Source organism: Elephantulus edwardii, unplaced genomic scaffold (assembly GCF_000299155.1).
Source record: "Elephantulus edwardii isolate Elephantulus edwardi_28Jun2011 unplaced genomic scaffold, EleEdw1.0 scaffold00049, whole genome shotgun sequence".
Lineage (NCBI taxonomy): Eukaryota > Metazoa > Chordata > Mammalia > Macroscelidea > Macroscelididae > Elephantulus > Elephantulus edwardii.
Genome location: NW_006399799.1, coordinates 6,090,664 through 6,114,613, shown reverse-complemented (window position 1 = coordinate 6,114,613; position 23,950 = coordinate 6,090,664). Strand labels below are relative to the sequence as shown.

Below are 23,950 nucleotides of genomic sequence, written 5' to 3'. Positions count from 1 at the left end.
ACCAGTATATGCTGCTTTGAAGTGCGTGCCCCTGTAGCCCCTAATTAATCTCAAGTCAAGGAGTGTTCATTCTTTGCCAGTGGGAACTATCATGCTCCTCAGAGAGGGGGAGGAGGTGGCGGAAACAGCAGCAGCAGCAGCTGTGTGACGCATCCCCAAGCCAGAGACTTGCAGCACCCGGCTGGTTAGCATAAGAAAACTCGATGACTTACTCAGTGTGAAGGGACCTTTCTGTCTTGTTTAGAGCCGAGAATGAAGCGGAGAGCATCAGATAGAGGAGCTGGGGAAACGTCGGCCAGGGCAAAGGCTCTAGGAGCTGGCATTTCCGGAAATAATGCAAAGAGAGCTGGACCGTTCATCCTTGGTAAGCTTCTTCTGCCTTTTGGGTGAGGGTGCACTGACCTGCATGGTCCAGAGTGGGGGGCTCTATCCAGGATAGTCTGGCCCTTCACCATTTTCAGTGAAGCTTATCTTCATCAGCAGCAGCTCTGGGAGCCGTAGGTCATTCTGTACTAAGGCTTGTCATTTGTGCTGTCATCACCCCAGCCTTACATCAGTCTCAGCTGAGCTGGCTTCTGTTTCTTCCCTGAGAAATTCCTATGTCTGCTCCCGGGGTGCCCACTGTGCTCGGGGGCACACGACTAGAAGATACGTTGGTTTCTAGGCATGTATTTGATCACATCTTCAGACAATGGGAATAATATCACAAAACATTTTGTAGAGCATGCTCTCCCCCTTTAAAATAAGCTTCTATAGCAGGGCCTTTCTGCAGGGTGTCTGAGGGCCAGCAAGGCCACATTGCTTGTGATCAGCATGGGTTCTGAGGGGCCTGATTCTCCCAGTGGGAGTTTCACTTTGGGACAGCATCTTGGGCTTTTGGGCCCCGTATAATTACATGATTACTGATGCCTGCTGTATACCAGACCTGGGCTGTTGGCCAGGGATGCAACAGTGATCAAGTTAGATGAGGTTCTTTTCCTCATAGAACTTAACATTCTAGTGAGAAAAAGAGATATCACTGATGTTGATAAATGCCATGAAGGAACAGTGAGAAGTGATCAGAGTCTATAGATAGCATAGTCTAGGGAGGCCTCTGTGAGGAAGAGATGTTAGATCTGACACCAAACATGAAAGAAAGCCAGCCACGTGAAGAGCCAAGGGAAAAGCATTCCAGACAAAAGGAACAGCAAGTACAAAAGCCTGGAAGCAGGAGGGTTTAATGTGTTGAAAGAATTAAAAAGCTGGTACAGCTGGCATGTGGTAAGTGGTTGGAGGTGGGGATATTTGAAATTAGAGGTTGCAGGAGGTAAATCATACAGGGTCTTGGAGACCCAGAAATAAGTTTAGGTTGCACATTAAGGGCGAATGGCAGAACACTTCGATGGGTTTTTTGTGGGACAGCAGCCCTGTGAAGTAATATGATTTACCCTCTGAAAGTTCAGGCAGGATTCTGTCCAGGACAGCAAGCAGAAGGTGAGCTGTCAGAATCTCCAGGGCAACCTGTTAAAGTTGGATCCCAATCATAGTTTCTGATTTAGAGAATCCAGACTGCAGAGTACAATCTGCATTTTAACAAATGCTCCCTGGAGATTTCAGCATGTACTCTTTGTGAGAAATGCATCTGCACAAGAATTAGGTGTGTCTCAGGCAGATGGGCACAGACCTCCCCAGTTTAGGAGGGGAGACTCCACTGGGAGATTCAGTGGTTGGATGTAGGAAGTGGTCTGTCCAGTGGGTGTGAGCTCCGATATCTCCTGATGCAAAGACCTGGCCAGAAGACCAGGAGATGACACAGTTCTCTGTACCATAGGTCCCCGTCTGGGCAACTCACCAGTGCCCAGCATTGTGCAGTGTTTGGCGAGAAAGGATGGCACAGATGACTTCTATCAGCTGAAGGTAAGTAGGACATGTGGTTGGGGGTGGCTCAAGACTCAAGAGATCCTTGCTGCCAGCCCTGTACCTTCTTCCTCTACCTTCACAGCTGCATCACTTGTGAACAAGAGTAGCGCCGTTTCTTACCGTGAAGCAATCAAGTTCACACAGTTGTGCTCTGAACAACTCCTAATTTGAAGAGTTTTATCTGTGCATAAATCACAATACTGTCTCAAAGAAAAAAGATTTGAGACGGGAGGGGGCCGGGGAGAGAGAGTGTGAGAATGTGTATGTGTGATACACAAGTGACCCCACCCCCACCCCCCGCTTCTGACCTAATCATTCTGCTTTGTAATATAAGGCTTTGTGAGTTTTGATTTGTTTGTTTGTTTTGGTGCTTTCCCCAAGATCCTTACCCTTGAGGAAAGGGGAGATCAAGGAATAGAAAGCCAAGAGGAAAGGCAAGGCAAGATGCTACTGCACACGGAGTACTCTCTGCTTTCCCTCCTCCACACCCAGGATGGCGTGGTCCACCACCACGGGCTCTTCCAGGTGAGTGCCAGAGGCGCCTGCCTGCCCCCTTCCCAACTGGCTGACTGGCATTCACTGGGCAGCTTACAGTTTGTGCCCCCTGGTGTCCCTACCACTCTGGGTAGGTCGGCTTCCTAGGCAGGGCAGGGGGAGGTCAGGCAGGGGCCAGCTCCTGCTGCGAGGACACAGCCGGCCTGGCAGACGCACACAGCTTGTATTTATGGTAGCTAGGCTTTCTTTGAAGAGCCGCTTTTCCGAGAAGAGGGGAAAGCAGGAAGTCATTTAAAGACACACGCTCTTTGAGCAGATCAGGCTTCAGCTGCAGTGTTAGGATTTGATCAAACTAGGGCAGACCAGAGAAAACCTGTGGGTTATCCAGTAAGCAAGGTAAACGCACGCTTCCTTGTGCTTACTAAATAATCTGTAATGAGTAGATTCACACGGCCTTCACCATATCTGGGAAAAACCATGTGAAATGGTTTTCCGCAGATTATTAGTAAGCATAGGTCAGTCCTTGCAGCTTGATTCTGTAGGAAGGTGCTACAGGATTAGGAAAGGGACAGATGGCCAGTCATGCTTAAGCAGAATCTTTGATGTGATAAAAAAAAAATGTGAACTTGCTCCCTGCGTATCAGTATGTAAGCACAAATAAGCCTGTGCTTGCTTTGCCGACTGAGAAATATGACACTGGAGGGAAATGAGGAAGAGCCCGGCCTTTGGGGTTCCCCATAGATCGTCATGGTTGTTTGGTTCCAGCAGTCCTTCTGTCTGTCTGAGCTTTCAGTCTGTTTCAGCAGGTGCCCCCTGTGCTGAGGATGTTCCAGGTCCTGGCTCATAGCAATGCGTAGCCTGGGAAGAGCTATCTTTGGGGCAGAACTGAAATTGTGTCTTCAAGAATTGGTAACAACAGTGCATCTAAATTCCAAAATGAATCTCCATAATAGTCTATGTGTTTCCTACTGCCCAAGGGGCCCTTTAGAGTAGTGAGAGAAGATCTTCACCCTGAAACCCACAGTGTCCCTTTTCAGCAGGAAGTAGCTAAGAGAATACGCCATCCCCTTTTCCTTATGAATCAGGGTGAAGTCTCTCTCAGGGAGGAGTGATAGGGAATGGCAAAGGACACACTGACAAAGGAGATTAATCAGAACTGACTTTGACAAGCACTGTGGCAATTGGACAATTAAAACAGACATTCGGATGGCGGGGGAAGAAGAACAAACTGGGGAGGAGGGTAGAGAGAATGGTGCAGCAATGAAGGATTGAAAACCCAAAATCCCTATAAATGTTCATTAAAACTAATAAAATTTAATAATAAAAAAAAAAGAAGAATTGGGTTGAGAACAACGGCTAGGCCTCCTGCTAAGAGAGAAGAGTAGCTCAACGTTCCACAGAGCCCTGGGCTAAATGCACTGGCCAGGACCAGCTCTTGCCCAAGTGGACCTGCTGGGTGGCATGGAGTCAGGAAAGGCACACAGTCCTTGGAGCCAGATTGTCCTGGATTTGGGCTATGTGACCTTGGTCAGGTCACTACAGGTCTGTGAGCCTTAAGGGACAGTGCTCATGCTTCCTGCCTTGTACGATAGCTGAGAAGATGGAGGAGTTACCACAGCTGCTGCTGCTACATAGTCAGTCATCCTTGTTATTTCACGTGATGAAAACTCCTATAAGTTTGGTTTCCTAAAATAAAAAAAATGGGAAGTCTCCAGACATCACACCCCACCAAGGCCTTCATTCTTAGATTTGCAAATATAGGTAACCCTTGCTATCAGGAGGCAAATCCTAGGATGAAAGGGTTTTCCTTAAATATGAAATCAAATGAGAGTGATTGTAATTCCTTAATAATCATCAATGATACTTTGAACATCTTGACTTGTTTTGTGTCATTTTGGATGATAGCATAGGAAGCAGAGATATTTCTCCATCATCAGAGTGCCAGACACTGTGCTGAGGCCCTAAGGAAGAGAAAAGAGGAAGTAGAGTCCTGCTCTTGTGGAGAAATGTGAATGGAGTCCCCAGGGTGGCAGACAGTCTCCTGGAGATGACGCTGAGGACCTGCATGAGCTGACAGGTTCAAGTTCTCAAGTAATACCTGTTTTGGGTCTTGCCTGAAATACGTTTTCAGGCAAAGAGTAAGATCTAGAGCTTACAGCACAGTACACTTTATGAACATTGAGGTAGGATCTGTGTTAGCACTTGCTGGATTGTCTCCATTCACTCAGCAGCCTTTGAGGTAAGGATGCCAAACTCCCTTTTACAGTGAAGCTGGCTTTGGTTAGGCAAACTTCCCCAGGTCCTACAGCTAGGATAAGGTGGAGCTGAGGAGAGGATGGACCAGCCATGTGACCCCAGAGCCCATGCTCCTAATCATAGCTGCTCAGAAGTACTGCTGCCATGAAGAAAACTAATGTCTTGTTCACATGGAACACTATAATCCTTGGAACCTTCCAGATTGGCCTGTCTTCACCACCACCATCTTAAACATTGATAATCAAAAGGACATTGACATTGGTGGGTGCTGGAGTGCTTGTACTTTACTTTATTGATGAGTTTGTGGAGCTGTCCTGATCTGTCTGCAGTTTATAAGTCAAGGCCTAAGCCTACAAAGCCTTGTCCAACTCTTCCATCCCAAATAGCTGTATTACCAATAACATCCCTCAACAGCATGGATTGACACTGTAGCAGTGGATTCAAGTGTGTCACAGCAGATGAGGATGGCACAGGATAGGACAGGGTTCAGATCTGGTGTTCACAGGGTCGCTACGAGTTGTACTTGACTCAGCAACACCTAACAATAACAAAAATATATTAAAAAAACAGTAGGGGGTGGAAAACACAGTATGAATTGTACCATATTGCATATTGCTTTTTAATATATTTTGTTATTGAGAATATATACAGCAAAACCTCACAAATTCCGCAGTCTACACATATACAGTGCTCTGGCAGCATAGTGTGTAGTGAGCTGCCCAGCTCACCGGATGTGGCACCTCTCTTAGGCATGCTATGCTGTCAGAGATTTGCTGTCTATAAGCTGGACTGAGTCCGTCTTTAGCTTTCAACTTCCCAGCCCTGATGCAAATCCTTTAAGTGATGATCTAAGCATAAAGCGTAATGAGTAGATGTCATAACCTAAGCCCCTCACTTTTAAAAATGGATTGGTGGGTTTGGGATGTTATAAACCGTTCTGGGGTGCCCAGAGGCTGGATAAAGTCCTCTTCCTGTGCCTGGCACAGGACCATGCTGCCATGGGACTTGTTAGGGTCCCTCTCATAGACCATGCATCCAGCTTCAAGGGAAAGGCCCACCCATGGCCCTGGCCCTGGCCCTGGCCCTGCTGGACACACAGCCTAGTCTTAGTCTGGCCTCTTGCCTCCCAGGACCGCACCTGTGAAGTGGTTGAGGACACAGAATCCGGCCGAATGGTTAAGAAAATGAAGAAACGCATCTGCCTCGTCCTCGACTGCCTCTGTGCGCATGATTTCAGTGACAAGACTGCCGACCTGATCAACCTACAGCACTATGTCATCAAGGAAAAGAGGCTCAGCGAGCGGGAGACCGTGGTCATCTTCTATGATGTGGTACGAGTGGTGGAAGCCCTGCACCAGGTGAGGTGCTGCCCCTTGGCCGGCCACTCCCTCCTTGGCCAGCCCATAGTGTCCTGGCCTGTCAGTGATGGAGAGACCTCCTAGCTCCACATGCTGTGGATAGCCACCCTTCTTGTTGCTGCTCTCTGGGGAAATGTCCAGATGAAATGCACACCTTATAAACTCCTGCAAGTCATGCAGGAGACAGCCTATATTCCTGGGGTTGGTGGGGAGCTGGGGAGAACCCAGCCCAGTAATTCCCCATCATTTGAGGGGTTAAACTTGAGTCTCTCAGCTCAGACAACCACTACAAGGTAGACAGTAGGGATTGGTGGTTTTTAAGACTAGGACATATAGACAGGACTGCCTGGAAGAGGTCACAGCTTCTGAGGGCTGAGTCTTGAAGTACCTGGTTACCGGAACTGTGGGACAGTTCATTTCTGCCCACATATCCAGGCCGACAGTTGTTTTATTTCAGCTGATGTTTGATGAGGGGGAGTGAGGGGTGGCTTTCCCCATTCAGCTGCTGCTCTGAGGGGAACAAACTGGGAGAGTGCCCTGCATGCGGCAGAAACTGACAAGGCTCACGTTTTACCTTATTGATGAGTTTATAGAACTGTCCTGATCTACCTGCAGATTACAAATCAAGGCCTAAGCCTAAAGAGAAGTATCATACAGCTCTTGCTTCCATCCCCTGGGGCTGGAGAGCCCATATCTCACAGGCTGGACCCAACCCTGGCTTTCTCCTTTATGGTGCAAGCCATGTTACTTCTAATTACATTTTTGTTACTGAGATCTAGACAAAGTAGAGCATAGACAAATTTCGTGATCTCTACATATGCAGTCCATAGGGAGTTGCCCTAGTAACGCAAAGGCAGCACCTCTTTGCAGTTCAAATCTACCAGCTGCTCCTTCGGAAACCCTTGAGCAGTCTCCTTCCATGCATTTACCGCTTCCTAGAAACCACTGGAGGTCAGCTCTGAGTTGGTTCTGACTCGGCAGCAGTGAGTGGAGTTGCCTTGTGTACACGTTGGTGACATTAATGACATTCTTCATGTTGTGCAACCATTCCTGCCCTCCTTTCTTGAATTCTTCCTCTCCATTAACATAAAGTTTCTTATTTCATTTTTCCAGTTGCTCTTGCCTTGCCTGTTTGCTTTCCTATTAATAGTTCTTTTTAAAAAAAATTTTTTTTAATTTTTATTATTTACGTGTGTGTGTGTGTACCATCAAATCAGATTTGACTGGTACAGGAGGAGATTGTTCCTCCTCCAGCAAAGCATCTGGTGGATTTGAACTGCTCACCTCTCAGATTGCAGTACAGCTTCTTGCCACTAGTGATTGTTCTTTTTTTTAAAAAAGAAAAATTATATTAGCTTACGTACAAAATTCATATGCATTGTATTTCACGCTTCCCTTCATTCATGTTGTGTTTCATACAATTATTCCCCTACATTGAGTTGTTTTTGCTTGGTTTTTTTAATCTCCAGACCTTTTTATTTGTTTACATAATAAGCTGTCATATTTTAGTGCTAAATTGATTACTCAGCGCTGTGATATAATCTAATGGGCTGAGTTGCAATTTTGTGGTTTTTGACATGACAAATATTAATTAACCTAAACTCTCTGAAGGCTTTTCCTGTTTGGCTTTTGGGGTTTTTTTGGGGGGGGGTATTTTTTATTTATTGTTGCACATTTTCTCCCCCTTCCCCCAGTCCACTTTGTTCCATATTGTTGTCATACATATAGTACATCATATATTCCTTTCAGACAGTTCTTCCCCTTATCCATTGTAATGCAGTGTTCATTATCCATCTGCTCTTTCTCCATTCTGTTCCCAACTCCCTGATGTCTGTTGTATTTTATAACAGTGATGTATAGTATTTGTCCTTTTGTGACTGAGATATTTCACTTACTTAGCATAATGTCCTCAAGGCTCCTCCGTGTTGTGTGATGTTTTAATGTTTCATTGTTTTTCCAGTGCTGCATTGTTGTTGTTGTTGTTGTTGTTGTTGTTGTTGTTGTTGTTGATTGCCATTGAGTCGAGCCCTTCCACAACCCTCACCATTTATCAGAGTTCACAGAGTTTCCAGAGGCATGCTGTTTAGGAAGTAGATGCCACTCCTGCTTCCAATGCTGTGTAGTATTCCATTATGTGACTGTACCATGTTTTTTTGTTTTGTTTTAATTTTATTAATTAATTAATCTGTGTACCGTCAAATCAGATCTGACCGGTACCGGAAGAGATTGCCCCTCCTCCAGAAGAGCATCTGGTGGATTTGAACTGCATTCCTCTGGGATTAGCAGGGCAGCTTCTTGCCACTAGGCCACCAGCCCCCCAGAGCTCCCTTGTACCATGGTTTTCATATACATTGTGTGTTATGAAATTAATCCCCATTGATTTATGCCCACCATTTTATTTATCCCATTTTTTGTTCAAGGCAGACATTTTTTTTTTTACTAGGTAAGCTAAAGTGCTATTTGGTTTTAAGATTTCAGGGGATATATTTCAAGGCTTGAATTTAAACATCTCCATTCAGTAGTTTCAGCCTCTTTTAACTCCAAAAAGTTTTGCATCCATGACAGTTTTAAAATCTATTCTGCATTTTCCCCTGTTGATCGCTATCAGTATTCATCTGTAAAATCTTTGATCAAAATCAAACCATATCCTTTTTTTGTTTTTTCAGAAAAACATTGTGCACAGAGATCTAAAGCTTGGGAACATGGTGCTCAATAAGAGGTAAAATTTGCTTATCTTCTTTCAGAGTGTAACTTCGAGGCTGGAGTGGCTCCCAGGAATTCCAGAGTCTAGAGAATGGAGATGCTGGTCTCTGCCTTGCCATATGAGAATATGGTGTTTGCTAAGAGTGAATGTCTTAAAGGCCACAGTCAGGAAAGTCTGGGAAGAATTTCAGAGCTCTTCCTGGTCCATGCATTTGTCTTGTTTGGCTTCTGCTGTGTGCTCAGTAAAGGACTATAGAAATTACAGCTGAGCAAAATGAGGCCTTGTCATTGGTTGGATTCACCTAGAAACAAACCCTGAGATTTGTATATAGGGTGTTGACTGGAGGTGCTATCAAAGAGAGCACAGCTAGACAAGGGGGAATACTGAATCTTAATACAGTTGTAACAGAGCCTGAGCTAGAAGAGTTCAAAGCTGGTGGCCCTTCAGAGTCCCCAGATCAAGGCAAGAGGCCTGGCCTCTCTACCCTCCAGTCACTTGTCACTGTATGTGCGTTATCCTTAGGGAGCAGCAGAGCCTTGGGCAGGACTCTTCCCTCTGGCTAAAGGCATGTTCCATGAGGGACATGGCTACGAGTGATCCGTGATCTGAGACCAACACTCCTAGCAGCAGGGCAAGAGTGTGCTGGTCCTGATGGAGATTGATTAAGGACCCTGACTCAGACCGTCTCCTGGCTGAGAATCTGGATCCCTTCAGGGAAATAATAGAGGGTCACCAATCATGGAAAGGCCCTGGATTGATGGGAAAAGTAGCTGGCTATGGAAAGGCAGAGCTGGGGAAGGTGTGCCTCCCCTCCCTCTCTCTCTGAGGCCTTCCTCAAGCCTCACCTCTTCCTCACCTTCATGTTGCAGTTAGTCAAAGGATTATAAATGGTATGCTGCACAAATTTTCCAGCAGAAGGGGTATGGTGGGTGATCTGTCCCATAATGTGGTCATGTTATTCCCCCCGGAGTAGCCAAAACCATAGTCAGTGGTCACAGAAAAAAGGGAGGGGCACCCACTCCCCAGCTCCATTCTGAGACAATGCCAGAAGGACGCTGCTGCCCTCAGTGACTCAGTCATCTCCTCCTCCAGTACCCGGGCTGGTGGTGGAGAATCTTTTTGCTGCAGCTCCTGCTCCCAATCAGAAGACAGGTCATTTATGGAGGGCTGGGGGCACACCAAAGTGGGCATTTCCATCTGAATTGATTCGTGAAGCTTGAGAGAAGTTGCCAGAAAATTATGAAATGAAAGCCTTCCCTGGCAGGGAGGAGGAAAGGACAACAGGAAATTCCAGGGCTGCTTGAACCCTTGACTGGGTGCAGCGCATGGACTTCAGCGTTGAAACTGGGTCGCGGTCCAGTGCTGCCTCTTAGTTACTGCCGTGTCTGGAAGAATTTGCTCATTTGATTATTTACCACTTGGTTAATTCTTTCTGCAGCTGGGTATTGAAACCAGCTGTGGTGCTGAGCTTCCCAAGCCTCGTCTGTGACAGTGGGATGAGCATACCTTCGTGGTGTGCTGAGTTTGAGATTTAGTGGACATGAAATAGCCTAGCAGGGTCAGACCCATCAGCCATTAACTAGCCGTGGCTAATGGGCAGGAGGATAGAGGATGCATGTGCTCGCTCTCCTCCAGGTCCAAGGCCTGCTCTACAGAGACCCTGAGGAGAAGACCCAGCAATACCTCGTGGCCCAGTTCTGAATTGAGACAGCTGTTGAGAGTACTGACTGCCCCAACCCTGAGTTCTGGAGAGCAACTCAAGTCTCATAGTTGGGGGACCTGACCCTATCCCCCTCCCCTGACATCTTGGGCCAGTCCCCATTCCACTCTGGGCTGCAGGCTCACTAGTCACAAAAGACAGAGCACATACTTTCTAGAGCCTCAGTCTGTCTGGGTGCAGAGCCCAGGTTCTCCCAGCGGGGCAGGAAGGGCTCCCTGGCCTTTCACAGCAGCCATTCACTGTTCTAAGTAAACATGTGGAGTTGTTATGGGCACAGGAGGGTGCAGGGGCTGGGGTGGAGGGCACCCCAAGCCTTGTCTCCCTGGTGCTTTACGCTCACCTCCCCAAGCCCTCTTAGGAATGCAGCAGGAGGTCACACTCTCTTGAGTAATGCCAGAGTTGTAGCAGCTCTGAGAGAGAGAGGGAGGGAGAGAGTAGAGAGTCACATCAGCATCTTGGCTGCATTTCTTTTAATCTGCTATTCCCACCCAACCAACCCTCTTTGTGCCTTGTGACAAGCAGAGGTCTGGCCACCAGTCACTTGAGTCATGAATGCCTTGGAAGGGGACAAGGTGGTATGGGGCAGTGACCTAAATGCCCACTCAGAGACTACCATGTGTCCCCAGATTCACCCATCTCTCTCAGGGCCTCACTTTCACCTGCATTGAAGTCAGAGTTCACCTAGAGCTGATCCAGCCCCTTCTGCCCCTCCCTACCCTTCCCTGCCCCAGATACCCCTAAACTGGAGAGGCAGCTCCCAGGGAAGGAGGCGCAGGAATGTGTTTGCGTGGCCATTGCAGTGACAAGTTCACCCTACTTTGAACAGGGCCACAGAGCCCATTGCTCCTTGGCTAGTTGAGTCCTGCGAGGCCATTTGTGAGGCAGCTCCAGTGACAAGTCCACCGTTCTGAAAGAAAGAGCAAAGAGTGACATAAATGTGAGGTTATGTGAGCTGTGTTGTGGTCTCTTCTTCCTCCTTGTTTTTTGGCTAGGCATGTTGTGCACCAAGTTCCTAGAAAAGGAGAAAAACACTGTGGTAGCCCAAAGGGCCATTGCTAGAGAGTGACTCACTCAGCCGATACTGCTGACGCACTTCTCCCTCCCTTCATCCCTCGCTGCTCTCTGCTCTCGCCCTCCCGTCAGAACCAGACTGGGGGGTCTGGGACTCCCAGGGAGCTGGGCAACAGCCAGCCAACTTGGGTGGTGGTGGCAGGGCAGGAGGTGCTGCCAAGCATCAGGCGGCCAGCTCAGAAGGTTCTAGAGCTGAGTGTTGTTTTTTGTGAGATACTCCAAGTCCTCGGCAGATCTGCTGCTCAGCTCGAGTTCCTGCTGGTCCCTGGGCTCACCTGTCTCTCCCCATGGTCAGCGGATCAGAGTCATGTCCGAGAGTTTAGGTGAAAGCTCTGCTCACACCGGCATGTGCACCTCAGGGCCTGTTACTCTATGACACCTCTCACTCTGTCCTCAGAGATCATTCCTTTCCAGGGTCTCCCATGTAGAGCCTCCCCAGCGTGCCACCCATCTGAGGAGATAACACTAGTAATTGCAGACCAGTTACTCTTTGCCAGGCGCTGAGCTAAGTGCTTTCCTGGGATTATCTCCTTATCTCATTAAATCCTAACACAAGGCCAGGAGTTAGGTGCTAATATTTCTGTAGGTTTACAGCTAAGGAAATTGAGGCTTAGCAAGAGATTTAGTCACATGCCCAGGATCAAACAACAAAGCAGAGGTAGGGCCTGGACTGGACTTGGTGGCACCCAAGTCACGATAGCCTGTTCCCAGAGCTGTCCTCCTATTGCCTGGTCCTAGGGACCCTCCCTTTGGGATACCCCTCCAGCAGCAGTGGGGGAGGAAACACACACTGCTCTGTGGGAATTTCACTCAGGAATATAGAGACCCAAGCAGTCCCATGTTGGAGCAGATGACAGAGGAGCCACGGTACGGCTGGAGTCCACATCTGGACGTGCGCGTGATCCTGGGCCATGTCCCTTTGCCCCAGGCACCCGGAGCCATCGTTCAGGCTTCTGACAGGGCAGGCCTCTGTGGGGAGCTGGAGTTGATGTTTCCGTTTGGAATGTGGAGGACAGACTGGTCTTTGTTTCTCGCCAAGCCCTTTGCCAGCAGAATTCCCCAAGATGGCTGAAGGGCTCTGGAGCCTCTTGGATGCAGCTCCTGGGGAATTCCACCTCCTCCCTGTCATGCTCAGTGCCTCTGAGCTGACCCTCTTTTCCACTGGAGGCCCCTGGTGTTGCTTCTTTTCCTGCCATGCCCCCCATTTCTCTGCCCAGCTGGTGGGAGCAGGGCAGACAGCTGGCCCTGACCTCACTGCGCTCTCTTCTAAGATGGTGAGGAAGTCTTTCCCAGGCCTCCTCGGCCTGGCCTTTCCTGAGCCCTACAACAGCCCAACACCAACACCCCTCCCCCGGCCCGTTGGGCAAGATGAGGTCTCCTTTGGGAGCGCCTTGCTCTGGTCACATCATGAGCTTCCTGGAAAAGGACATGAGCCCTCAGCTGTGCTCTCCCTCAACTCCTTCCAGTGAGTGGATTTATGGTTTTCTGGGTCTGAAGTGCAAGACAAAGAATGAGTCAGCATTGATGGGGTAGAAGGAGCAGCCCGGAGCTGGGACAGTGCTTGGGGACACACCTGGGCCCCAGCAGGGTGGGCTGTGGAGTCTGTCTACTCTGGGTGTGCATCCCACTCTGCCACACTTGCTGTGTGACGTTGGGCACACACCTCACTGCCCTGTGCTTTGTTGCCTTGGGATGGAGTGGTGGTCAGTTCTCCCTCAGACAAGATCATGAGGATTAGGTGAAAACTGCAACACCTCAAGTACAAAGCGCATTCTCAGGAAGGTCTCAGTATGCTGTTGCTGCTGATTGATGATGATGAAGGGGGCGAAGTGCAAAGTGGCAGCTAGAGTAGACGCCCTTGTTTCAACCTGCCCTGGGAGCAGGTTTGTCAGCTCTCTGTGCCCCTGGACTCCCCGGGTTGGTTATGTCCTCCAAAGCAAACAGCCTTAACAGGCTGCTTGCCCAGGACTTCCCCAAGGATTCTGGGGTATCCCCATGAGCTTCCTGGGAGTCTGGCATTGGTGTCACCTGCCTGGCCTAGGCTGTGGGGATCACGTCCCTTACCTAGTACCACTGTTAGCTGCTCTGTGCCCAAGCTCTGCCACTCCTCATGAAGCCTCTGGCGACACTGCAGATGTCCAAGCATCATCAAGAACAGACAAACTCCTTGTCACCTTAGGCCTTCATGTGACCTGGCAGCGTGATCTCTGAATTCACATGCTCAGCTGTGGTCTGGCCTCAGCCCCATCACCTGCCAACCCAGTTAAAAATCTACAAATACTTTCCAGTTCAGTGTCTTCTAGGCCAAGCAGGACAGGAGATGAAGTGTCCTTACTGGTCACCCAGACTGCTAGTCCTGATAGAATGGGTCTCTTCTCATCAGTAGCAGAGGCCATGTTCTCAGAGGGGCCTCTTACTGAACTTTGCACCAGGACAGACCCAGCAGGTGAGGCCCCAGAGCTGGTCAGGAATTGTAGGGAGTAGCTGTGGGGAGCTGCACTTGGGCTAAAGCTGGCACACAAAAAGCCCCAACACTGTGAGCACTGAGCCTTTGCCATGCCCAGATGCTTTGGGGTGGGTTGTAGGGGTTCACAGCATGCCAAGATTCTGAACATGGCACCAGACCAGGCAGCTATTTGTTACATTGTATCTAGACCACCCTGAGTCTGAACCAGCTTGATAGCAGCTAGTAACAAATCCATGTTCAAACCAGGTTTCAGACCTGGGGTGTGTTCCCAAGCCTGTGCTCAGGCACTAAGGTGAAAGCCTGCAGCCGCTAGACATATGCAGCAGTGACGACATTGTCTCTCAGGCCAGCCTGCTGCACAGCTCCTTCTAGTAGTCCCCATCTCTAGGCCTCAGTGTCCCATATAGAAAATGAGGGCAGGAATAGTTCCTCCCTTGTAAGATTGCTGTGCCGGTTATAGCACTTAATGCCAAGACAGTTTGGAAAGGCCCCCAGCGCATGGGAGGCACAGCTTTTAGTGGTAGGTACTAACCTTCCACTTCCTCGCCCACACTTAGGTCTCATTATTGTCCTCTCATTTCCGTGAAGTACGTGGCACTTATTCCCACCTCATGGCTTCCACCAGGGCCACATACATCTTTCCCCTTGGGTAAGAGCTCCGCCATCTTCACCCTCCTGGTCCCTCTCGCCCTCCTTGAGCGAACTGGTTCTCCATCTGTGTAAACAGCCGAACCTGGCGCTGTGTTTCTGAGAAGGGCAAATTTCTCCCCGAATGGAAATGTGAGGGATTGCAAATGACACATACATGTGTCGTTCCAGTGGAGGTGAGGTGAGAGTGTCTGTCTTTCAGTGATAAATACCTTGTCACTAGTGTGTGGTGAGGGGAAGTCAGACTGTTGACCCACATGCTGTGTGCCCCCTGCATGGCCTGGTCACAAGTGAGTGACCCAGACGTGGGCGCATAGGCCCCGTGGTTGGGGCTCGCTCCACACAGCAGTCCCTCCATCCGCACCCATGTGACCATCCCCTGCCAGAAAAAAGGAGAGGCTGGTGTTCACAAGAGCAGAGACTCATGTTCTGTTGACAGCTCACATGCCAGTGGAGGTAATGCTATCCTGAAAGTTCCATCCTTCCAGCGCCAGCATCTTCCAAGCATGTGCTGGCCTGCAGCTGGGGTTTTGGAAAGACAGCGAGTGACTAAGGCCGGGTGTGCTGCCACCCTCCTCCCTCCTTGGCCGCCACACCTGGTCAGATGCCAGCTCGGGTGTGGCCTCCTACAGAGACCCCAACCCCTAGGAGCAACAGGCTGTGTAAGCAGGCCCTTGTCTCTGTCTCGAGGGCATGGGAGAGGGCTGGCTTCAACATAACTGCACCTCCTCAGTTGCCGTGGAAACTACATATGGCTAAGACGGAGTCCTGTGGGTGAGGTCCAGCCCAGACACCCTGTGGCACCTCGTGTGCTTGACTTGGGTTTAAACCCTTCCTGTTCCAGGAAATTTGACACAGCGTCTCTTAGCTTCATTGTCTACAATTTACTGTGGGGATTAAGAAACAGGTAAAAAGTACAGTCACACACAGGACTTGCCCTCTGGTCACGTCATAATGTTGTGGGGGGGTTTTAAAGTCACTCAGCTCTGCTGGCCCTCATTTCCTCATGTGTAGATGAGGGACTTGAACTATAAGTCTCCAGTCTGTCTGTTGAAAAGTCTCAAGGATGTTCCAAGCCCTCAGCTATATCCCTCAAGACTCAGCCAGCCTGGCAGGTTCGGGGACCACCCCACTGGGTGTCCACTGGGCAGGAATGACTCAATCCTTGCTGGGGACAACCTTGCAAGGACACTGTGGGTAACTGCCTGTGGCCAGTGTGGGCTGTGAGTAGAGGGCTGCTGGGCAGGCAGCAAGGGCTGGGGGGTAGAGGAGCAGAAGACAATTCCTTTGCTCCCTGAAGGAGTGGCTGGGGCTTATTCTTCTGTTCAGAAGAAATCCTCTTCCTTTTTTTCAAGACTGTGGGCTGACCAGCTGGGGGTGCCCCACTGATGTCTGGCAGCTAGGAGTACAGACTGAGGTTTGTTCTCTCTTCCACTCCAAGGACTCATCGGATAACCATCACCAATTTCTGCCTCGGAAAGCATCTCGTGAGCGAGGGTGACCTCCTGAAGGACCAGAGGGGGAGCCCCGCCTACATCAGTCCGGACGTGCTCAGTGGTATGTACAGTCTGCCTGGCCCTGGGGCAGTTAATGAATTCAACAGATTCTGTCTCCAGTGCTGGCTTCTGTGGTGCCAGACCAGCTCTGTCCCCTGTGTACTAAAATACATGGTCTGTTGGAGGAAGAAAGCAGTAACCATCACTGACGTGTGTTTAGTTACTCTCTGAGGTGGGTCCTTAGAAGGAAAGAGACGCAATTTCTGTGAGGATATATAAAAAGGCACTTGAAGGCCTTCTCCAAGGAAATAACGGTGGAGCTGAGGACTTGGGATATGTGACAGGCCGAGGCTGAGCACTCCAAGGAGGCATAACACATTTGAGGAACTGGCGGAAGGTCCCTTTGGTTGCTGTTCAGAAAAGGATCCTGGTTCAGGGGAAGCTAGAGAGACAGGGAGAAGCCTCATAATACCCCACTTGGGCCCCGGTGGGGCATTTCAGGTGTACCAGGAGCCCAGCGAGCAGGTCTGATGTGAACGCCCATGAGGGGATTTGCTTTTCCGAGATGTCACTCCCCATGTTCATTTATTCATTCAACTCATTTACTGAGGGCCTGCCATGGGCCAGACCCTGTTCAAGGAACTTCTGATACAGTGATGAATAAATCATACAAATAGCCCTGCTTTCATGGAACCATCTAGTGGGGGATGAGACAGGTAAAAGAATTACTAATTAAATTACAGACATCATGCCCCAAACATTGCTCTATATGAGAAACTATGCTGAGCAACCTGCCACTCACTCGTCTGTGTGAACCACACAGCTGCCCCGGGAGGTATATATGTTCAGGCTCTTTTTTACAAACGAGGGGAAAATCAGGGCACATAGAGTAAAGTTCCTGTGTCCAAAGTTCTGGCTAGTGGTGGTGTTGGGTGCCATCAAGTTAACTCTGACTCCTATGATCCCAGCATATCAAAACCTGTGCCATCCACTTGATCTCTGCTGTGCTCAAGCCCATTGTTGCATTTGTTGCGTCAGTCCATCTTTTTAAGGGTCTTCTTGCTAATAGTAAACCAGAAAACAGCTCCAGCCGAGGCCACCTTCCCCTAAACCCTGCTCCTGACTGCTCCACAGGAGATTCTTTCCCCGTCCACTTTTCCCTTTTCCAAATTGGGATTCCTCTTGCCCTGATCCCTTAGGGAGCTAGGGACTTCTGTCAGCTCCCATACCTCATGGATGTGGGTGTTACAAGGTCGCCCGTGTTCACACGTACCCTCCATATCCACCACACTGGAAGTCAGGGAGCAGGCTCCTGGGTCTCACTAAAGCGTTTGCAGCCGCCATGACAGCATCTGCCAGTGTCGGGCCTTTCTCCAGATCTGAATGCAGCTCATGTTCAGAGGAAGTAGTGGTGCCATTCCTCAGGCCTAAGAGTTTGGGTTGACACCATCAGGGCCTCTGTTAGTGTGATCAGAGCGCCATGGGTCCATCCTGGTTCCCTAGACAACACCCCTCAATGGCTCAGCTCTGCTTGGAAACCCTGAGTAGTATTCCCAGAAGCATCACGATAGGTGAGAGGTCAGTACCTTCCTCTGTGGCTAGGGGCAGGGAGGGCTGGCCAGGCTTGCGTGTCTTTATGTGTAGTCTGGATGCCCCATGATTCTCCCTGCTGCCACTTGTGCCCTCTGGCTCTTCCAAACTCATGCCGTTCCTGAAGGATGAAACAGGAAACCCAACGCAGCAGAAAGTCCTGGACTGGGAGGCCAGAGACACAGGTTCTATCTTTGGCCTTGCCACTTAGCCAGCAGGCAGCCTGGACCTTCAGTCCTCTTCTCTCAGCCTCAGTCATTTCACTGGTTAAAGGCTGAATGCAGCCTTGCCTCCCTGCTGGCGGATGGGTGGCTCATTTCTGTGCCAGGCACTGCCCACTCTGGAATCCTCCCTGGGCTCAGATCTCACGTCTGCATGTCAGTCTGTGTGCCAGGCACAGTCCTGGGCATTAAATACATGCGGCTTGAAAAGGCAAGGAGGCTTGTTATTAAGAGTTTTTCATTCTGTTAGTAACTATAGAACCCTGAGGAAGTCACTGATCTCTTGGCCTAAATGTTTCCAGCTAGAAAATAGACATGGTATTAGCACTTAGAACCGATGCCCTTGAGTCGTGGTGCTGTTGAAGAGTATTGAACATACCATGGACTGCCAAGAGACAAACAAGTCTGTCTTGGAGAGGGTGAAACCAAGTTTCTCCTTGAAGGTTAGGATTTTATTTATTTTTTTTTTTTAATTTATTGTGTGTGTACTGTCAAATCAGATCTGACTGGTACAGGAGGAGATTGTCCCTCCTTTTCTAGCAGAGCATCTGGTGGACTCAAACCACTAATCTCTGGGATTGCAGTGCAGCTTCTTGTCAGTAGGCCACCAGACCTCGCCAGAGGCAGAGATTTTGAAGCTCTCTGTCACGTACTTTGGATACGTGGCCAGGAGGGACCAAACCTTGGAGAAGGACATCATGCTTGGAAGGGTGAAGGGACAGCACAGGAGAGAAAGATCCTAGAAGAGATGGAATAACACAATAACTGGGCTAACAGGGGTAGGTGTGTCATAGTCAGAGAGACTGGCTCAGGACAGGGCAGGGTTCAGAGCTGTTGTACATAGAGTGGCTATGAGTCACAGGTGACTCAGTGGCACATTACAACAACAATTAGCACTTACATTACTGAGTCCCTGTCTGGTTTGATAAAGCCCTTCACCTAGTTGGATTCAGTGAACAGTTCCTGGCATGTTATTACAAAAAGGACAGTTTGAGATTCCCTGGGCTTGTGTGGGAATGCTTGCTGCCCGGTGAGAGCCCCCTGCTGAACTTGTTTACTGGAAAGCACCCCCTTCCCCGCCCCCCCAGCATAGCCCCAAGCCCAGAGCTAGAGTTTCAGGTCTGTCCACTCCACTGTTTCTGCTCAAGGGCACCACATCCATGCTGGATGCAGGACCACCCCTACCTTAGTCCCCAACTCATGCTCTGGCCAGAGAGGAAGCATCACTTTTAGAGCCATGCAGAGCTAAGGCAGTCAACACAGAGGGTGGGCTGTGGATTGATGACTTGCATATCCACAGGGACCTGGCATGGTGAAGGTACTCGGAGAGAGGCACTGACCAAAGGGTTCACTAAACAGGGTCACCAGAGCCACGGTGGGGATAGAAAAGTCTCTGTGGTGTTAGGTGCTGTCAAGGCAACTGTGAATCATAACAACCCTATGAACAACAGTTCTGAACCTTGCCCTGTCGTCGTCCCCTTGGGCAGAGCCACCGTGGCTCATCCCACGGCTGTTGTTGGCAGCAGTCAGGCAGGGCACTCCACTGAAGCCCTGTGCTGCAGGCAAATCGACCATCCCTGTTTGAAAGAGGATTGTCAGGCTCAGTTGAAAAGGCTGTGTGGTACCTTCTAGAGGCAGAGCCAAAGCCTGGACCAGTGCCTCGGTGCCCACATGCACACCTTCCCCCTGATTGTCTTAGGTGAGCTTGCCCTATGTTCTCTTTCTGTGACAGCCAGGGACCTTCAGACCAGGGTCCCTGCCCCAGGACTTATCCAGCGAGCCTAGGAGAGTGGTCTGACTTAGTTGACTGACTGAGTACTGCTTGGCTTCCCACAGTGATGTCATTGAGGTGCCTGACAGCACCTCATCATGCAAAAAAATGTCATGTCTGGGAACTCCAAGACAGGACACTGTCACAGGGGGCAGTGGGGCCGAGACTTCAGAGCTGCCCAGCTTCTCATGTTTTGTGTTTGAGTCAGGGCCTCTGTTGCTGATGAGTAGAGGTGGGTTTCCCCAAATGTGGGAAGAGTGGGGCTCTCATAGTCAGACAACCCAGCTCCAGGACTTTCCAGATCACATAATATCCCCGCCTCACTTTCCTCTTTGGGTAATGGTGGTGGTACTGAACTCAAGAGAGCTGTGGTAGAGATTTGGTGAAGCAAAAGCATTGATCACAGAGCTGTCACAATGTGAATGCTCAAATAAAGGTCAGTTCCCTGCTGTTTTACAGATGAGGAAATCAGCCCAGAAAGGTTAGCTGGTATTCATGTAGCAAATATTTGCTGAGTCCATCTAGGCTCTGTGACTCAGCAGTGAACAAAGACTTGTAGTTGAGCAGGAGATGGAGAGCAAGCCCTAGATGAGGGAGCTCCTTCTCCCTCCTCCCTTAGAGATAGACGCTGGGAGAGAACCTGCCAGGACTGGGTGGTCATTGTTCCACGCCGTTGTCTCAGCTCCACAAGTATTCATGTACCACCTGCCCCATGAGCCCCTCTCGGGGGGACAGGGCAGATCGGGGGCCTCTACAAAGGAGTTGTGTGACCTGTGACAAGTGACTGCTTGGAGGTCAGGAGGTCAGGAAAGGCATCGGTGTTGTCCTGCTGAGCTTGGTCTTGAGCACACACAAGAGTCAAGCTGAGTAACAATGAGAGAATGGAATCCCAAAGTCTCTGTAAACTTTCATTGAAATTAATTTTTAAAAAACACAAAAAAACAAAAGATTCAAGCTGATGAGTGGGAAACAGAGCTCAAGGCCCTGAGATGGAGGGAGTGACTGGGAAACAGGAAGGGGATATCCTGGGTGAGGTGCAAGGTGGAAGGTCCTGGAGCGAGTTAGTTTAGAGTAGAGCTGGTGACTGAGGGGCAGAGGGCCCAGCACAAGGCCCCCTCCTTCCCTGCCAGGGGTCGGGCTCCCTGGGCTGAGTGTGTGCATCCACCCGCAGGCCGGCCGTACCGGGGCAAGCCGAGCGACATGTGGGCCCTGGGTGTGGTGCTGTTCACCATGCTCTACGGCCAGTTCCCCTTCTACGACAGCATCCCACAGGAGCTCTTCCGCAAGATCAAGGCTGCCGAGTACACCATCCCTGAGTGAGTCTGCCTCCTGGGAAGGGGAGGGTTCCCAGCCCTTTTGTGGTCAGACCATCCAGCACCAGCAGGCCCTGCCTGAGCCTCTCACTCTCCGTCTATCTGTGCAGGGACGGGCGGGTCTCTGAGAACACCGTGTGTCTCATCCGAAAGCTGCTGGTCCTTGACCCCCAGCAGCGACTTGCCGCCACTGATGTCCTGGAGGCCCTCAGTGCCATCATTGCTTCTTGGTAAGTGAACAGCACTGGCATTGAGATGCTCCACCTCCCCCTGGACACTGCCCTTTCAGTCCAAAGAAAAGTGAGGCAGATAGAATGCTGACTCTCCCCTCATGGGCAGGGTTGGGCGGGAGGGTGCGAGCGGAGCTGAGGATCCATTTGCAAGATCTTTGCCAAGTGTCACCACTTTCGAGTCACTTCTGAGTCATATTCACCCACTGTTCGGTTTCCAAAGCTGTAAATCATCCTGAGAGGGCCCTGCCCATCTTTCTCCCTCTGAGCATCTGGTGAATTTAAACTGCCAGAGATGTAGCCTTTTGGTTTGCGGCTCAACCAACATCCCTACAAACTGTGCCGTTTATGCCAAGTATAGGATGGGCCTTATCGCATCATAGCCTCAGGTAGAAATTGTCTCCCTTTTTTGGATGATAAAACTGGGACCCAGTGAAGTGATGCCAGGAAGAAGCTAAGCGGGCACCCGGGCCCAGTTCTGTCTGGCATCAGCCAGGTTTGGGAGCAGTGGGCACTGGCTTCTGGAGAGCAGGGACCTCTGGCCGCCCTAGCCAGTCTGACCTGTCTTTGTCCCTGCAGGCAGTCGCTGTCATCTTTGAGTGGACCTTTGCAAGTAGTTCCAGACATCGATGACCAAATGAGCAATGCCGACAGCTCCCAGGAGGTGAGGTGGATCAGGCAGATGACCCTTAATGCCACCTGAGGGAGGGGTGGGGACAGCCACTCGCCAGCAATGTCAGGATTGGCTTCCTTAGCACTTGGAAGAGTGGAAGGCGTCTCTTGATGCCAGCTGTGGGTCAGGCTGAAAGGCCCCACCACAGTCCGGATGGGCCCCTACTCATCCTCCTGGCTCTGCCTGTGCTGGCCCTTTAAAGTCACATTTCTCTGCCCCTCTGACTCATGTCACCCTTCCTGCTTTTCATTTTTTAGATGATTCATTTGTGCCTTGCACTGGAGAAAGTGCTGGGCCTGGGTGGGGACAGACTCCATCCCTAGACAGCAGGCAGATGAGCTTAGATTGCCCTCTGGAGGGCAGGGCTAGGCCGAGCTTGAGGGGTGCTCAGGGGTCTTCTGTCCTTAGCCCACTCTGGAGATGCCCAGCAGGTATGGGCACTAGGAGCTAGAGAGGCTGTACTGGGGACCCTTGAGGGAAAGAGGAGTTCTGGACCCTGACTCTTAACGTCTCTACCTCTTCCTCTACCTCTTTGAGTTTTTCATCTGGTAGAAATAATCATGACTATACTCACTCCCGATATTTCTCACTCCTCCCTCGCTCCCAGTCTGTGAGGCCTAAGTTCTTATGTCCATCTCACAAAAGAGGAAACAGGTCAGGAAGGGACAATAATTTGTCCAGAGTCACAAAGCTCAGAAACTGTGGAGCTGAGCCTTGAACCCAGGTCTGAGTCCAGAGCCTTACCCTCTGGTGAGCACAGGGTCCCACCACTCCACTTTCTGCTCCCTGGCTGGGCCACTCCAGGGAGAAGTAGCTAGGGAGCCCACTTGTGTGGCCAAGGTAAGATCTCCCAGGTGCTGAGCCCTTGAACACCAGGTGCCCCTCCAGGCTCCCAGGAACCTTGGTGAGGGCAGAGTATGGCACATTCATTGCACAGAGGAGCTAAATCTTAACAGATGACATGACCTTCCTCTCCAGCTTTTCCAAACTCACACGAATCTTTAGATATTACATGAAAAAGAAAGAGATGAGCTCTGATTGCACCAACACCCAGAACTGGGGTCCAGAGAAGCAGAACCTCCAGAACCCCATACTCAGCCATCTGGCCCTGATCAGGATCCAGGCTGTTCCCACTCACTCCCTGCTCTTCCGCCTCTGGCTTTCTCTCTCCTGTCTGCACTGGGCTCTCTGTGTGGCCCTGTCTTTGTTACTGTCCTTTATCTACGTGTCTGGCTTTTCACCTTGCAGGCAAAGGTAACAGAGGAGTGCTCCCAGTACGAGTTTGAGAACTACATGCGGCAGCAGCTGCTGCTGGCCGAGGAGAAGAGCTCCGTCCACGAGGCCCGCAGCTGGGTGCCCAAGCGCCAGTTTGGCAGCGTGCCTCCAGTGAGACGGTTGGGCCACGACGCACAGCCCATCAACCCCTTGGACGCGGCCATCCTGGCACAACGCTATCTGCGGAAATAGCGGTCTCTGTCAGGGCCACCAGCACCACCTGCTGCCTCTTTCCTGTCCCCAGCCCAAGCCCAGCCTTGGGGCAGGGCCCTGTAGCGCTGGAATCTTCCCCCAGGCTGTGACAGGGATGGGGGTAGGGATAGTCCGGGTCACACATGGGGTCAGCAGAGGTACCAGGAAGCTACCTTTCGGAATGATTGCTTGATTGTTTGGTTTTTAATCTGAGAAGCCTAGATAACTAATCTGCTTTTAATCATGACGTTTTAATCTACCTCTGTCTCTTTAACCATGCTGTCTCTGGACTGAGTGAGAGGGAGGAGGAGGAAGCCCACCTGCCCAGCCAGGGGTTTGACCTGGCCACCCCTCTGCCCTGCCCTGGGCAGCTGCTCCCCACAGTCCAAATAAGCTGAACGTGCAGCTTGCTGCTGGCCCCTAAAACAGTGCCCACTCCTCACTGCACTCCCAGGCCCCTCCCACCACCTCCACTTTCTTCCCTCACCTTCTTCCCCTTTCTGGCCCCAGAACCCTCAGTCCAAGCTTTGGAAAACCTTCACCTCATCTTAAGTCGAATTCAAATATATTT

At 50.3% G+C, this 23,950-nt stretch overlaps 1 protein-coding gene across 2 annotated transcripts; it reads left to right on the top strand.

Annotated features, from left to right (window-relative positions):
* The first annotated feature begins 252 nt into the window (after positions 1–252).
* Positions 253–23,379, top strand: STK40 (serine/threonine kinase 40). Of its 2 annotated transcripts, none has more exons than XM_006886452.1 (10): positions 253–364; positions 1,811–1,896; positions 2,281–2,424; positions 5,781–6,008; positions 8,675–8,727; positions 16,060–16,175; positions 20,868–21,012; positions 21,120–21,239; positions 21,819–21,903; positions 23,161–23,379. In XM_006886452.1, exons 1-10 carry the CDS (start codon positions 253–255, stop codon positions 23,377–23,379), a joined length of 1,308 nt encoding a protein of 435 aa, XP_006886514.1. The 2 variants fall into 2 exon arrangements, with proteins under 2 accessions (XP_006886514.1, XP_006886513.1); XM_006886451.1 differs by having other exon boundaries at positions 1,796–1,896.
* Positions 23,380–23,950: the final 571 nt, after the last annotated feature.

Coding starts and splice junctions, on each gene's coding strand:
- STK40 (XM_006886451.1), top strand. CDS start 253: ATGAAGCGGAGAGCATCAGATAGAGGAGCTGGGGAAACGTCGGCCAGG. Junction 6,009..8,674: donor TGGTGGAAGCCCTGCACCAG/GTGAGGTGCTGC, acceptor TTGTTTTTTCAG/AAAAACATTGTGCACAGAGA. Junction 21,904..23,160: donor ATGCCGACAGCTCCCAGGAG/GTGAGGTGGATC, acceptor TTCACCTTGCAG/GCAAAGGTAACAGAGGAGTG.